The sequence below is a fragment of the Battus philenor genome, unplaced genomic scaffold (genome assembly GCF_028537555.1).
Source record: "Battus philenor isolate CCGP_79_NKW_IND1 unplaced genomic scaffold, ilBatPhil1.0.hap1 SCAF_5, whole genome shotgun sequence".
Lineage (NCBI taxonomy): Eukaryota > Metazoa > Arthropoda > Insecta > Lepidoptera > Papilionidae > Battus > Battus philenor.
Window position 1 is genome coordinate 3452403 of NW_027181715.1, and position 14893 is coordinate 3467295.

General features: G+C 32.9%; 1 protein-coding gene across 1 annotated transcript; it reads right to left on the reverse strand.

Annotated features, from left to right (window-relative positions):
* Window positions 1-9048: 9048 nt before the first annotated feature.
* On the reverse strand, window positions 9049-14195 carry LOC137929425 (astacin-like metalloprotease toxin 5). The gene is made up of 6 exons (XM_068772368.1): window positions 14078-14195; window positions 13566-13778; window positions 12538-12647; window positions 10851-11061; window positions 10180-10316; window positions 9049-9215 (listed from the first exon to the last, which is right to left on the reverse strand). The coding sequence occupies exons 1-6, from the start codon at window positions 14193-14195 to the stop codon at window positions 9099-9101; spliced, it is 906 nt and encodes a 301-aa protein (XP_068628469.1). The 3' UTR covers window positions 9049-9098.
* Between the last annotated feature and the right edge of the window lie 698 nt (window positions 14196-14893).

A 14893-nucleotide genomic window follows, 5' to 3' on the forward strand; every position in this document is an offset into this window, starting at 1 on the left:
TGAAAAGTAGCAAGGTATAGAAAGAGATGAAAGAGAATGTGATGGAAAAAAGAAGGACTAGTGAAAGATATTGTTTTTATATGTAAATTTATTATTAAGGAAATATAGGAATAGATATAAGGAAGAAAATTATAAAGATACGAGAGGCCACAAAAACGGGGCTGTAAAAAATACTTTTAGGTAGTTTTTACCTTTTCGGCTAAGTACTATCTGCGCACTGCCTTCCCAAACCCAATCTATTTACATGAATTTATTATACTTATTTTCACAGCATTATGTCATACCATTTACTTGTATAGAGTAATACTGCTGATATCAATTCAATTGTTTTGCAACAAATGAGAATTGTTCGTACAATCTTTGAGGGCTATAGACTCTCAGAGAAAAGTTTCGTGAATATAAAATTATGATGGTACATAGATGCGGGAAGTCCCCGGATACGGGCAGCACAGAATCGGTCACCGTGACGATCTTTGAGGGAAGCCTATGCCTTGCGGAGGGCGTCCGACGGCTTTAAAGAAAAAGTATATAGTACACATATATAGGACAATCTATTTGCATAAAAACATTAAAGATTATAAGCTAAATGACAATGTTTATAATGTTAGCACTAGGAATACAAATATTTCTTTATATCTTTCTCTAAGCGTCATTGAATAACGTACGTATTGTAATACACTCCCGCGTGAGTTCATTAAACAAAAACTTGTTAAAAATTGTATTGTGTTATGGATTATTACGTGGTAATCTTGTAAATGATAATGTATAAAGTAAGTCGTAAAAGTGACCACAAAAAAACTGTCTCTGTTTGTTGTACGCTTTTTTTTAAGGCGCGTTTGGAACGCTACTAGGTAAGATGAACGATGTCTTTATAGACGAGTTTAGTCTGATTGTAGTTTCTATCAAATTAGACTCTTCTAGAATGATTTTCATGATGTACACGATTGTCGATTTTAAAATAAATAATGGAATCTGTTAATGTCAATAGAGCAACAGTGACCATCGGGCACAAAAAACAATTATACCTATAGCCGTTTTTCCCCATCAGATTTTCGTTGTAATTTACCCTCTTCAATAATATTATTACGGTAATTACTTAAAGATTGTTTGTGGTTTTTTAATTAATTTTATTATCCGTATACTGTTTTCTTAAAATAAATACACTAATATATTATTTCACTAAATTAATATACTACTTAATTAAATATATTTCAATTTGGAACTAAACATTTCTCTGAAGTCAGCACCTGGGTGGAGACTTCTGCTAAATATATTTTGGTACGGTAAAATAGTAATACACTTTATCTTTCCATAATTAGAATCGTAAACATACAAATTAGTGACTAGACATTTTTATCAGATATTTCCTCCGGATATCTACAATTTGTGCCATAATCTTAATTAAAAACATGCAGTCGAAATTATACCGAAATAGAGACAACGTTTTTTTTTATAAAACGCAGTTAAAAGTTGACACTTTTTTACGACCGCTCTTTATCGTTCCGTCGACGTTTCTTAAAGTGCATACGGCGGCGCCTGAAAAAGATTTTAGGAAGATATGACAGTTCTACTTAGCACCGGTGACGTGCCCTTAGAGATTTCAATAGAAGTTCATCAGTTGTGACATGCCTTCTTTTTTTAAATTCTTATGCGACCACTTCTGTTAATGACAGTTCGTGTTTTTTTTTAAATGATGAATACCTTGTCACCGCGTGCATCTAATGGGCTACTGTTAAAATAAAAAAAATATATTTAATTTTTTTAACAATGTTATCTACAGGTTATAAAGTTAGAAATCATTAATTAAATAAATTGTTCACAATAAAAGTTAACTCCTTCTTGGGGGCTTTTCGGATACTTGATTTTGATGTCCTTCCGATTTATATACCTTTATTTGGAGATGTCAAATTTTTTTGGAGGTCACATTTATTGATATTACAGTGTGTTAGTTTAATATAATAACTTAAAACCATTGAGAATATACAAAGCTTATTCGAAGTGGTCTCTATTAGCTGCAATACAGTCCTTTAAACGTTGAAGCCGGTTGTCAATAGCAGCACGCACCCTATACGAAAATTTTTCACAAGCAATTATGGATTGTTTAAGGGACTCCAAATTGTCATGGCGTTAAGAGCTTGCTTTACTCTCTAAAACTGACCATAAATTATAACCTGGACTAGATGACGACAAGACTTCAGTTCAGATGAAGTATGTTCGTATGTTCGTTTCTAACTAAGATTGATTGGTTCAAGCTTTATGACCCAGCACCGACTTGCTGAAAGGAGCATTCTTGGTTAATGAGTACGGTTTTATTAAGAGGCTTAACTGCCTTCTCAAGAATGATATTTTGTTGGATTTGTGCCAAAGTTTTGATACCTTTTTAACAAAAATATGTCTCAGTCACTGCTTGACATTTAATACATCACTAAACCATAGTTGAAATCAGATAATGCTCACGTTTTAGTCTTTTGACTAATTGGGAAGATTTTATATAAAATATAAGCTAAAATATTACCCAATCATAAAACTTTTAAAATCCGTAAAAAAATATTCTGTTACTTCCCTTTACGTAACGCTTAAGTAGTTGTTATGATTTTACAAACATATCATTTTTAAAATTACCAGTTAAGAAATATCTAATAGATGCACGCGTTACTTTGCGGAAGTCCATCCTAAGTAAGAAAAGAACAAAAAGAACTGCCAAAGTGATAGCCATAGCAGCCATAGCCATAGCCAGCTTGCTGATAAATGCGCATGCCGCAAACAATGCGAATTATACAACTATCGCTACATAGCGGAAGTAGCTATATATTATTCCTTTTTAATTCAGTTAAGAAATCTCCAGTGCGTCTCTTATAGGCGGCAAGTCCTAAGTAATCTTATAAAATACGAGATATTGTGTCAATGGTTTTGTTCACTAACAAGATTTTCTTGAAAATACCGCTATGAGACTTTATTTATTTTATGGTTATTCGTATTCACTAAAATAGCTGAGTCAAGATTGTTACTATTTTATATCAAAATATTTTTTTTCTAGTAGACGACATTTTGACGGCTACTGGATGGGCGTTGAAGTAAAAACAAATTAATGTATAGATTGAATAATATGTCAATTTAAAATATTATTGAATATTGTTATATTCTAAACAGCTTCAAGACACAAATGTATGAATGACAGGTCACGGTCGGTTGGATGTCTGCTGACAGGGACGCCGTGTTGCGACGTAACCGACACCACGCATGCGCACGGTGGTCGGAACTCTTATGACAGTTCGCCGAAATACAGAGCGGTATACTCGCCTCAACAGTGTTGTATTTCAATACATCAAATGTCCGAATATGACGTATTTTCTTATTATGTGTTGTAATATCTGTATTCTTCGTGTGCGACTCCTGTTCGGAATTTAAATAACTACTTTAATACACATTATATTTTAATTCTAAACTGCCATTTATTATATGAGTTTTTTTTAAACGTGTAAAAGATTTAACGAGGTAAATCAAGAGCTTATTTGTCAGCAAAAAGCTATCAACCATTCATACCTATTTCCAATCAATCTGTATAGAGCTATTATTGTAAATTTGTTATAATTATTATTTTTTTTCTATTAGACTGGGACAGACCAGTAACTAGCATTATTAGTTATTTTTAATAAGTCGCAACCCGAATTTTGTAAACATTTCTCTCTTGCTCTATTATCACCGTAATATTTATTATTTATGAAACTATTGATTTAATCGTAGGTTATAACATAGAGTAATTGACAGTAAATGCAGCAATTAGTTTTTTAAAGTTATTACGTATCTATAATCAATCACCTGTATTTCTTTCAGTGTTTTAAGCTGTAAACATTACGCCACTAAGTTCTATAAAGTTCCTGTTGAAAAAACAAGCTCAATATTTTTTGTTTGAATCATAATTATGTTTAAAATATTCAGTTGTTAATATCATAAGTATTAGTTGATTTGTATACATTATTTATATTTGCTATAATGTTTAGTGCACAATGTTATCGTAAGGGAAATTCAAATTGCGTTCTCTAACAATATATCAAAGGCACATGTATAAATTTATTTTACTAGCCCTTTAATTTATTTATGTCAATAAGTTTCGCAATACAAACATGCCAGATATAAATCAAACATAAAAGTGGGATACTGTGGACATGCGCAAAAAAAACCTCCGTCGTATTTCACGGTCAGCATTGATTTCTTAAGCCATCAACACACCAACTTCACTGTCGCCCGTGCCATTTACTCATTCTTGCTGTTTAAATGTAATAAATTGAATTAATTCGGCGCTCTGTCGCGCAACCCAGTGATTTCAAAGAGTCGAAATTTGTCCTGACAATATTTATGGCGACCGTCGCGAGCGCGGCGCATGATTCGTTAAGATCAAAGCAGCGTATGTCTAGTACGTTAAGTGTACACACAATTGTATATACGCGGACAGTGCTGTTAAGATTATTTGGTAGTGAAATTAAAATAATTCATGTTTTTTTTTTAATATTTATCCTCATTTATTGATTTCACTTTACACAGCCAAACTTTTGTTTAGATTGATGTTTTGTTTTGTTCATGTGTTTTTATATATTTTATTATCATATTTAAATGATTATTATCCTATTCATGACAAATACAAATCCAAAAACACTAAAATCAAAAAAATTAGTCATGCAATTCTTGAATTATAAACGGTTTAAGCAACACGATTTTGTTTTATAACTGTGTAACATAAAGACATAATTAATAATGTTATAATTTGCTATGAATTATTTTTGCTTAAAAATCATCGCATTAATAAAACAAATGCAATGCAATCCTATACAATTAGTGCAGGTATTTATGGCTTTGTGAAGAAAAAAAAAAACCATCAAAAGTAGAGACCTATCATAAGTTGTAATACAGCATTTCGATAGCGTACTGTGAACACAAGATATGTAAAATCAAACGATCCTACTATCTCTTTTCAAATTCTTGAGAAAAAAAAAATAATCACTTTAAAAAAAATTAAAATACTGCTACGACTTGTTTAAATATAACAGTTTGTGAAATTAACAATGCATAAGTATAGTTGGCGGTGATATCGCATTCCATGATTTATAGACAAAGTTTAAAATGAATTAAAAAATTATATTTCAATAGATGGATGTTTACTTTTATGAGAAAATAAGAATTATGTAATGTATAAAGAATAAAGGTTTAACTTATAATGTAAAATTTACTGTATATTTTACCAAGTATTTTATATACTATATTTTATAATAAAATACATTTATTAAATATAAATAATTAATAAATAATAATAATGATAGAACACATATATACTCTAAATATTATATCGGGTAACTACATACGTAATACAATATATAAAATGCCTCGAATTGGCATTTTACAAGCGCGGGATTTAATTAAAAAATAATGTTTTTTTGTCCAGCACTTAAAACTTACGCATGGTATCCCCGAGACGAAACTCCCGCGTCACATGCGTGTTAGAAAACATGGAGGTCGCATTGCTCCTCGGGGAGTCCTTAAAAAAATCTTGACGTGTATGTTTTGTAAATAATATTTTATAAGCGTCCTTTCGCCGCTGCATAAAGCCGCAAAACAGAAGCACTTGTATCTTTTTTTTATTTAGTTTTCGTTGCCATTTTTTATTCAAAATTGTTTAAAAATAGAACTACCGCTAATTTTATTTTAGCTCAGCAATTAATATGGCGTCTTTAATAACCTTTTAATTATACAGTCAAGTAGTAAGATTATTATCAACTGCTGCGCTAACAAATTCGTACTATCATAAGTTTTATGTTTATCGCAGACAAAAAGAAAAAGTATTTATTTACATAACGTTAATATTTATAAAAAAATTATATAACGTTAATTATACAGACTTACTTTCAAACATAAATATTCTATTTTGATTCCTGCTAGAATTTAGTAAAATTGTGTTTATATTTTCGTTTAAATGAAAATATAGTGGTACATTGTAAATAATATTTTTGTTTCGTAATATTGACTTTATTTGATTTGACTGACGTCAAATTTATTTTACGAGTTTACGGAGCAAGTAAGCATTGAGGTAACAATTTATTGACAAGATCATTATATTGTTATCAAACGATAAAAAGAAAATGATTTAAAAATTTGCCTATGTAGATATCTCTTAAAATATCTAATAAGTTTGGTATCCAGGTAGAAGGTTTTAGTTTTACGTGCTGGCTTTTGATCATTTCAGTCGGAAGACGTCCAATACTGAACTTACCTTGCCTTCTCCATAAATTTGCAATAGATTCGGTAGGTAATACACCGCGTCAGCTTCTTCTCACACGCCCGCTCATCTGGCGGAGGGTTTAAAATATACAAGTGGAGTGTAGGACTCTACTTGTGTATTTTAAAGAAATTTATATAGCTAAACAGTAACAATCAAAGAGATCTGCGCTATCGTTATGTATTATGAGTTTTGCATTCTGACTAAATCGCTGCGGCCCCTATTTGCGAGGACGAGGCAACAAATTGAGTCCTTCAGAAACTTCTTAGAGGAAAGCCGCACAGGATTTTTTTTAAAATATTCATATTACTAAAAAGATGATTACTAAATTATAAAAAATAATAGATCAAGGTAATTCTTAGTAATTTATTATAGTTATTAATATAATAGTTTATTAATATGTAGTAAATTTATAATTTCGAAGGAGTACTTAAATATTTTATTGGATTACGGTGTATTTTATTGGTTCACTTGACAAATGATACTCTCTGCCAGTTATTACATTGTGCTTTGAGGAGGAATTTAAAAATTCAAAATCTTGTGCAGCACTTAAATATATTTTAGTTATATAAGGCGCTCTTCGAACTGGAATAGTACATAATTTAGCAATTGCTGTATGAGAATTACTCTTATAAGTGCGGGAATATAAAGACGGCACGTTCGGAAACTGTACTAAATTTCTCCATATATGTTTTTTTAGAGAATGGCATTCTTCTATCTGAACGTATGCTCGCCTTACCTGAGGCTAGCTTATGGGAGAACAGCGGCAAGTTTGAAGGAGACATCTTGCTAGATGACTGGCAAGTTGATAGCATGGTGCAGAACTACGCCACCGGCAGGAACGCGTACATCTACCCAAACACCAAATGTCCTAATAATACCATTGTTTACGAGTTCGGTGAAGGTGAATTTGGTAAGTCTTATAATATATGAGACTCTGAATCTTGTAGATAGGTGTGCGTAGTTGCGCTGGCGGCTGCGGTACGGCGAAACACTACGACTCCCACAACTTCTTAATTTAAATGAGACGAGCAGTGTACTAAATCTCCACGAAGATCACTAATGGCAGTTCTCTTTTACAAGGAACTGTCTGCACCACTGCGGTCGCCTATGTAGACTGTCAAACAGAAGCGCCGAACGTTACTGTATTCTGAATTTAGGTTACCTTGGTTAGTTAGATTTCTGACGTACTGTGTCAGTCCGCGGGGTGCAGTGTAGTGTTTAATAATATAATATTATTATATTATTGTAGGTACAAAACCAGTATGTAAGCGATATAAGTATAGGAGCATGGTTCAGAGCCTGCACTCAACTCAAAAACTCAACGCCCTGCGCCCAAAAATCGTTTGTCTCTTCCATAGTTTGCCTCTAGTGCAGTATGAAATGTACCGTTTTGAGCTGTTGTTCTCGGCGAAGCCCGCGCACTTACATGCAGTGAGGAAATTTGCGTTAAGCACATTGAAGGCTTTACCACCTCACACCGGTGAAAACGTCGATGTTAAAAAGCTGATGAAACTGTCATTTACTTACACGACATTGTCCTGCTCGTATCGTATCGTCAAGTTTTATTATAACGCAGATATAAGTTACCTAGTCAATATGATTTCGCAAGTTGTTACATACCTATTTCGAACCTATATCAGATGAAGATAAAATAGATAACATTAGGAAACGAAAACGGTGTAATCATTGTGATTTCCAAGTGAGATTAATTAGTAATAAATTTTTTAGTTGTCAACTGTCGGTATTTTTATTATTATTGTTATTTTAATAACTTGCTTTTGTAGATGACGCACAAAAAGCTGCCATTTTAAAAGCAGTAAAGGAAATAGAAGACAATTGTGTTTGACGATTCGAGAAAGGCTCCTAGATGAAGAAGTCAATATTACGGTAAGATGTGTTAGGAGTCAATGATTTTTATGAAACTATGTAACGCGAAAAGTTCAAAAATCAGTTACTCGTTGGTGTTTTCTAAATGTTGCTTCTAGTCAGTAAACTGACTGGTCAATACATTAATCAATATTAAACAACGTAATAAAGAGATGCCATTTCGAAATTACTGATTTTTGTAGATAACGTGAGATCTCTTTGGAAAATGAAATCACAATTGAACTTCAATAAATCTTAATAGCGTACATTGTCTTAAGATATTTTTGAATATAAATTAAATATCTTGTCAAAAATAATCGCTTGAAATGAGTTTATATACAATATTCCGCCATTTTCTTTACTTATTCATCAACTATTTTCGTGTTCAATTTAATACGTAAAATACTTAAAAATGACATTAAAATTTACAACGATGTATGTTTCCGACTTAAATTACATCTATTATTTTTATGTATGTAAAGGCCACAAATGTTAAAAACCTTTTTAAAGGTAATATACCAAAAAATTCAGTGACGTCATTCACAATCGTAATTTTTTACCGTCGATTTCATTCTAGTTACGAATCCTTCTCAAATGTTGTGTTTTAGAGATTTCTGACTAATTAATTGCATTTTGTAAATCGGTAAATTACCAATTTAACCTTAAGGTTTTCTATGAACATAACCTCATACATGTCTTGTGATTATCATAAGCTGCAAAGGCTTTCAAGTCCGAACTATTAATGTTTGAAAAATTGGCAGCACTGAAATGTATAAGGCGCGAAAGTTACCTTCAATAAACAATGATTATTATTTACAAGAAACGAGAATTTAAAAAATTGGTTCTTATTATATTTTTAGAATAAAGTTCTTTGGATAGAGGAAGAAATAAAACAGGGTTATAGAAATTATATATAAAGGGAATTTTTTATTACTTTCGGCACCGCCTGTATTATGTTCAGTTACTCCAGATCATATTTCGTCTTCGACCATGCCCCCGGGCAGTTGTAATGTCTCCTGGTCCTCAGCCAATCGTAATCGCTAACTCGTCTCATGTCACCCATAATTCCTTCAAACTCCTGCAAATTTATTTAATTTAAAATGAAATTAATCCTGAGTGAACATAAACAAATGGATACATATTTTGATCGCAATCCAGCACTAAGCTATATGGGCTTATATTGAATATTGCAAATCCTTATGATCATTTACAGTATTAAAAAGGTGGCTATTTATTACACTAAGATATACGTATACAACATGCAACCATAATATAATATGCATTATAAATGTACTCTTTTATAATACACATTTTCTTAAAAGGCCAAAGCTTATGGGGATGTACAGACTTCAATCCATTTATACGATTATTTACACTTTTTTGTACACCATAGAAACAATAAATAGAGGAAAAAAAAAGAAACAATTCATAAGGTAAAAGAGGGGGTCTTATCGCTTGAGGCGATCTCTACAAGACAACCTTGGGATGGAGATGAAATACATGAAGGAGAGGGTAGTTTAGGGTGTACATACAAATAAACAGTGTAAATACAAGAAAACTTATATATACATATCTATCTATGCCTATATGTGTGTATATGCACGTATGCCTATATAGATTGGGTTCTTTTAAATTAATTTTGTTAACTAAACAATACATTTTCCAGTTCCTTGGGTGCACACTTTTAATAAATTGTCTATTAATCGATACATGTACAAGAATATGAAAAGCGGTCAACTGTCATCTTTATAAATACAATTTTTTGAAATTCCTCTTTGAATTTCGAAAGTACATTCGTATTACCCGATATCGTAATATACTTGACAATTTTGGAATTAGTTCTACCTATTTCGATCACAACTTATACAGGATTCTTTTTTAATAAACCAAATATGTCTTGCAGAGCAACCATTGACGAGGAACACGCTTTGGGGATAATAAATTACAAGGAAATTTTTAAAGGCAAATAACGTTAATGTGTTGGACAGCGTAATAATTAATTAGCGAAAGAAATTTTAAAAAATAAGTTTTGGTAAACTTACACGTATAGCAACAATAGTGGGCTCTCCGGTAGTACTGAATCCGTAAGGTCCGTAGTGCATGCAGCTATTATATTCGTAAGGCAAACCCAAATTGCTTACGAGTTCCTCGTCGTAATGATCGAAATTGTGCTCCATTCCTGCAAATTAATTATGCTTTGTATAAATTATCTTTTATCTTGTTTTTATATATTTATTCAGAATATAGGATTTCGATCTATTTTATAAAAAATTTAAAATTATGGTTTGGTATATTTATATATAAATGACTGAGAAATTAAATTGGTGGACGGATGACATAGTCAAGGGCGCGTAAAAGGCCAAGAAAGAGATCCAGGCCTACCTAGCTACCTAGAAAGAACTAAAAGAAGTTGGTTACCATTATTTAAAACTTTTTAGTTTTTTTATATTAAAAAAAAATGTCGATTCTCAATGATGATGATACAGCCTGGATAGGCCCATCACTAGGTCGGCCAAAGACATAATTAGAGCCGCCGGAAGTCGCTGAATACAGGCACCGCAAGACTGGTCATTTTGGGCGATCTATCGGGGGGCTTATGCCTTGTAGTGGACATCTATCGATTGACATAATGATAATGAAAAAAATATCTCAACGAACTTAATTTAATTCAAATAATTTTTTTGGTGAGTCATGAGAAAATATTGAAAATTACCTGGTTGAACGTTCTCCCACATGATGCGCACGTAGTCGTCGCGGTTGTACGTTGACTGCATGTGGAAGAAGCCGATGATGTGAAGCCATTCGTGGATGATCACTGTGTTATTGAGGCAACCGCGGCCCGGAGCGTTGCGCGCCAAGTTCAAGACATGAGGACCACGTTCAGCCCAGTATCCTACGTTAGCGTAACAACCGTCTGGAGCACCCTGGAACATATGTTTCTTTTTTAGATTCTTGGCATTTCTCTACATATAAGTATAATCCATCAAACTTATTTCAATTAAGTAATATACTTATGAAATTAGTATCAAAAATAATAATTGAGGAGGATTTACGTCAAAATTGTTAATAAATAATAGCGGAATATAGTATAAAATTGTATCTTTCTTGATCTCTTTAAACCTAGCGACTTGCATACTTCAAGGACCTTGGACCGACTATGTATAAGCTTTACGCCAATAACATTCCATGTGCTTATGTTCTTGAGCTAGCTGTGTTCGCAAACAACACCTACATTTACACTTCTGACAGCATTAGATACCCCTTAACAGCGCTTTTCTTCGTATCATTGTTATAATTTCTATAAGCATAATGACTTCTCATTACGGCAACCTTATTCTTACTTGAATTTATAGCGTGTACTTTTTTCTACATAGTCAAAAAATACATTCAAAAATATAAAACATGTTAATGCCGGATGCAAAATTTATAAAATCAATTAGAAGGCCTTTTTACAGAACAATGTTACTATTTCTAGCGCCCTCTAGAAAACTAGAAGCAAATGTTTGTTTGGTCACACGTATTTTTTAAATTATTCATTATCGTAATAAATATTTAATCTATGGAGATAATTTACTAATTACGTGTGTTATCTTAAATTGTAACAGTTGCGATATGACCTATATACACTACCATAATTAATTACGAATACACAAGTATTTCATTATGGTAGTATATTTATGGTCGATCGAATCTAATATTATAAAGCGTGATAAACGAATATATATTTAAAAGTAAACAATTGTTATAAAACTTCTGAATACAATGTATATCTACTAGTATATATTATACATTATAAACTGTATATATTGTAAACTTTACGTAATTATTTAATATGTAACATACTTCGTTCGATGTTCACATAGACCTTCTCCATGGATTTACTTTTATACCTTCCGTTACTTAGTTGTAACTTAATTTAGAAGTACATTAATAAATAAATTTTATCATCGCGTTTAAGAATTTTCAGTTGAGAGAAATGTGTGGAACTTGATTTGTTGACTTATTTACATGGTTGATATTATAATGTACACATAAAAAATGTTATATTTTAATTTAAAAAAGAGCAACTGTTGAGTTTCCAGCCGGCTCTTCTCAACAGATCAGCGTTCCGAGCTGTTAGTAGCTTACTACTTGTAGTGTAAAAAATAGACAATTCAATAGCGCATGCGCAATTTAATGTCCTACTCTGCGCTTGTCGATCTTTAGAGAGGCTTTTAATGGCACTGTTGGCAATACTAAACAGACTTGAAAACAAGTATCCGCGAATTTTAAGAACAATAAGGCTCAATTAAATCAGACTAGTTTCCAGCAAGCAACACTTAAAGTATCAATACATAACCGACTTTTTTTTCCCATTGGTTTATTTTATTAAAGGCATTAAGTAATTAAATATATATTACCGTAAGTCTGACATAGTTAAATTCATCTGGGAGCCTCTCGCGGAATTTAAGGCATGTGTTCTCTTCTATTTCCTCTATTGATTTCAAGATGGCTTCTTTTTGATCGTCATCTAGAAAATAATGGTCATGGTTAGAACCTGTTTACATCATCCATTAAGAACTGTGGAATAAAGTTAGTTCCAAACCAATGTAAGTTAACCTGAGGTGTAAAAATCAATATCCCAATCGACATATGATCGTCGATAAGAAAAAATTTTAGACTTTGACCTAGATGATAACTAGAAAAACTATTGCCAAATAATACTTACCAGAGTTTTTGCTTGAAATCACAAAGATTGTATTAGTTTTGTTTTAACATGTCATTATCAATGTCATTCTCTCTACAATGACATGCTTGAACCGGGTATGTAACTATTCGCTTAATCATGTTGTATCAACAACTTTATATCTTTTTGTATGATTTATTGTTTGCTTCGACATCTTTATAAAGCATTAAAGGTGCTTAACATAAATCATTAAAATGGCTGTTGGGGACGAAAGGTTTTTGTATAGCGAACACGAGCCAGTTCACGCTGCGTGGGTAATCCCCTCATTAGGAGGACCGACGACATAGTTAAGTTCGGGGGGAGTCGCAGGATGCGGGCAGCGCATCACTGGTGGTCGCGGCGATCTTGGGATCTTTGCAGTTGGTATCTATCGACTGAAACGAAGAAGAAGAACATATACCACTGTAAGTAAGCGCTCCCTCAGGAGCCTCGACCCGGGCTGATTAATTTCATACTGCACTAGAAGCCGTCAAACCTTGAGATCGCTTAGCTTGACCGCAGGGGTCACGGATATAACGGAGCCATTCTCTGATAGGTTGCTAGTTTTGTTTACAGTCTGGTTTCCCACATAAGAGGTCAGAAATGTGAACAAGCTATGGTACTCTAAATACGTGATAAGATAATGGTTGGGCTTTGGTGACGGAATGTAGGTATCGTGTAAGTATAGACGGTTTTTGTCCAAAAGAATTGCTAGTTACTTACCAAATTCACCTTCACCGAATTCATAAACAATAGTATCTTCGGGCCATTTGGTGTCGGGCCAGATGTAAGCGTTCCTACCGGTGGCGTAGTTCATCACCAAACCTTCAACTTGCCAGTCATCTAGCAAGATATCACCTTCGAACTTGCCGCTGTTCTCCCAAGCACTGGCCTTTGGAAAAGCGAGCATGCGTTCGGAGAGACGTATGCCATTTTCTGTAAAGAAACAACCATTATGGATAGATTTAAATTTATTCTTTAACTCGCAGTAGATTAGTCATACAGTATAATACGCATAAAGTATCATCTATCAAATGAACGCCATAATTTATTTGTTCATAAGAGTGCTTCTTTGAAATTTTAAATTCAATGTAATTATAGATAATAAACTGCAAATCATTACCCTTATAATAGGTCTACTAAAATACTGTCTTAGAAACATAGATTTTTAATTATCTAGTATTGCAGTAATGTATGTTGTAATATGTATATTTGAAATAAGATAGTATTAAAACCTGTGCGGCTTTCTTCCAAGAAATTTCTGAAGGATTCTATCTGTTGCCTCGTCCTCGCGACTGGAGGGCCGCAGAGAGCGAGTCCGACCAGGCCAAGCAGAACACTGAGTCTCAACATAATTGTAATTGAATTACTGAACGCAATTGTGTTGTATTTATATATGGAACTCGTTTGATAAATAATTTTGATTGAATTTATGATAATGATTAATATGATTACATTATGACATCAATATTTAATGACAATTGAGTATAAAAAATATTATTATTATAAACAACTGTTAGAAGGTAGCCGCTACATAATTTGATATAAGATTGATTTTTTTATATAAAAATTGTCGAAACTAACTATTCTTTTATTTCACGATTGGGAGCATCAGCCAAGAAGATGCAATACAAGATTTGGAAACTAAAAATCTTCCCCACAGAGATTGCTGAAGTGTTATAACTATTTTTCCTCCGTAAGTAGATATATGGGATTCCAAAAATACTTGATTATCATTCCGATCGAGGTTGTGCGAGAGGACCGAAGTTCGTCTTGATCGAATACTATCATTGAACATTACTATCAATACGTGGCCTGTCTCTTTCGGCCGCATTTTCAAGCTAACAATCGCTCAACGAGCTGAGGAAAGGACTATGCTTTGAATCTACTTCATCGAATAAGAAATAACATCCGTAGACATATGAATATAATCGTCGTAACTCTGCAGATTTTCAAGGTGTAGTAGCAGTGGGCAGACTACTGGGATCTGAAGGACTAACAATCGCAGCACAGGGCAAAGTAGTAGAGTTCGTCGGTAGACACCGGATGCA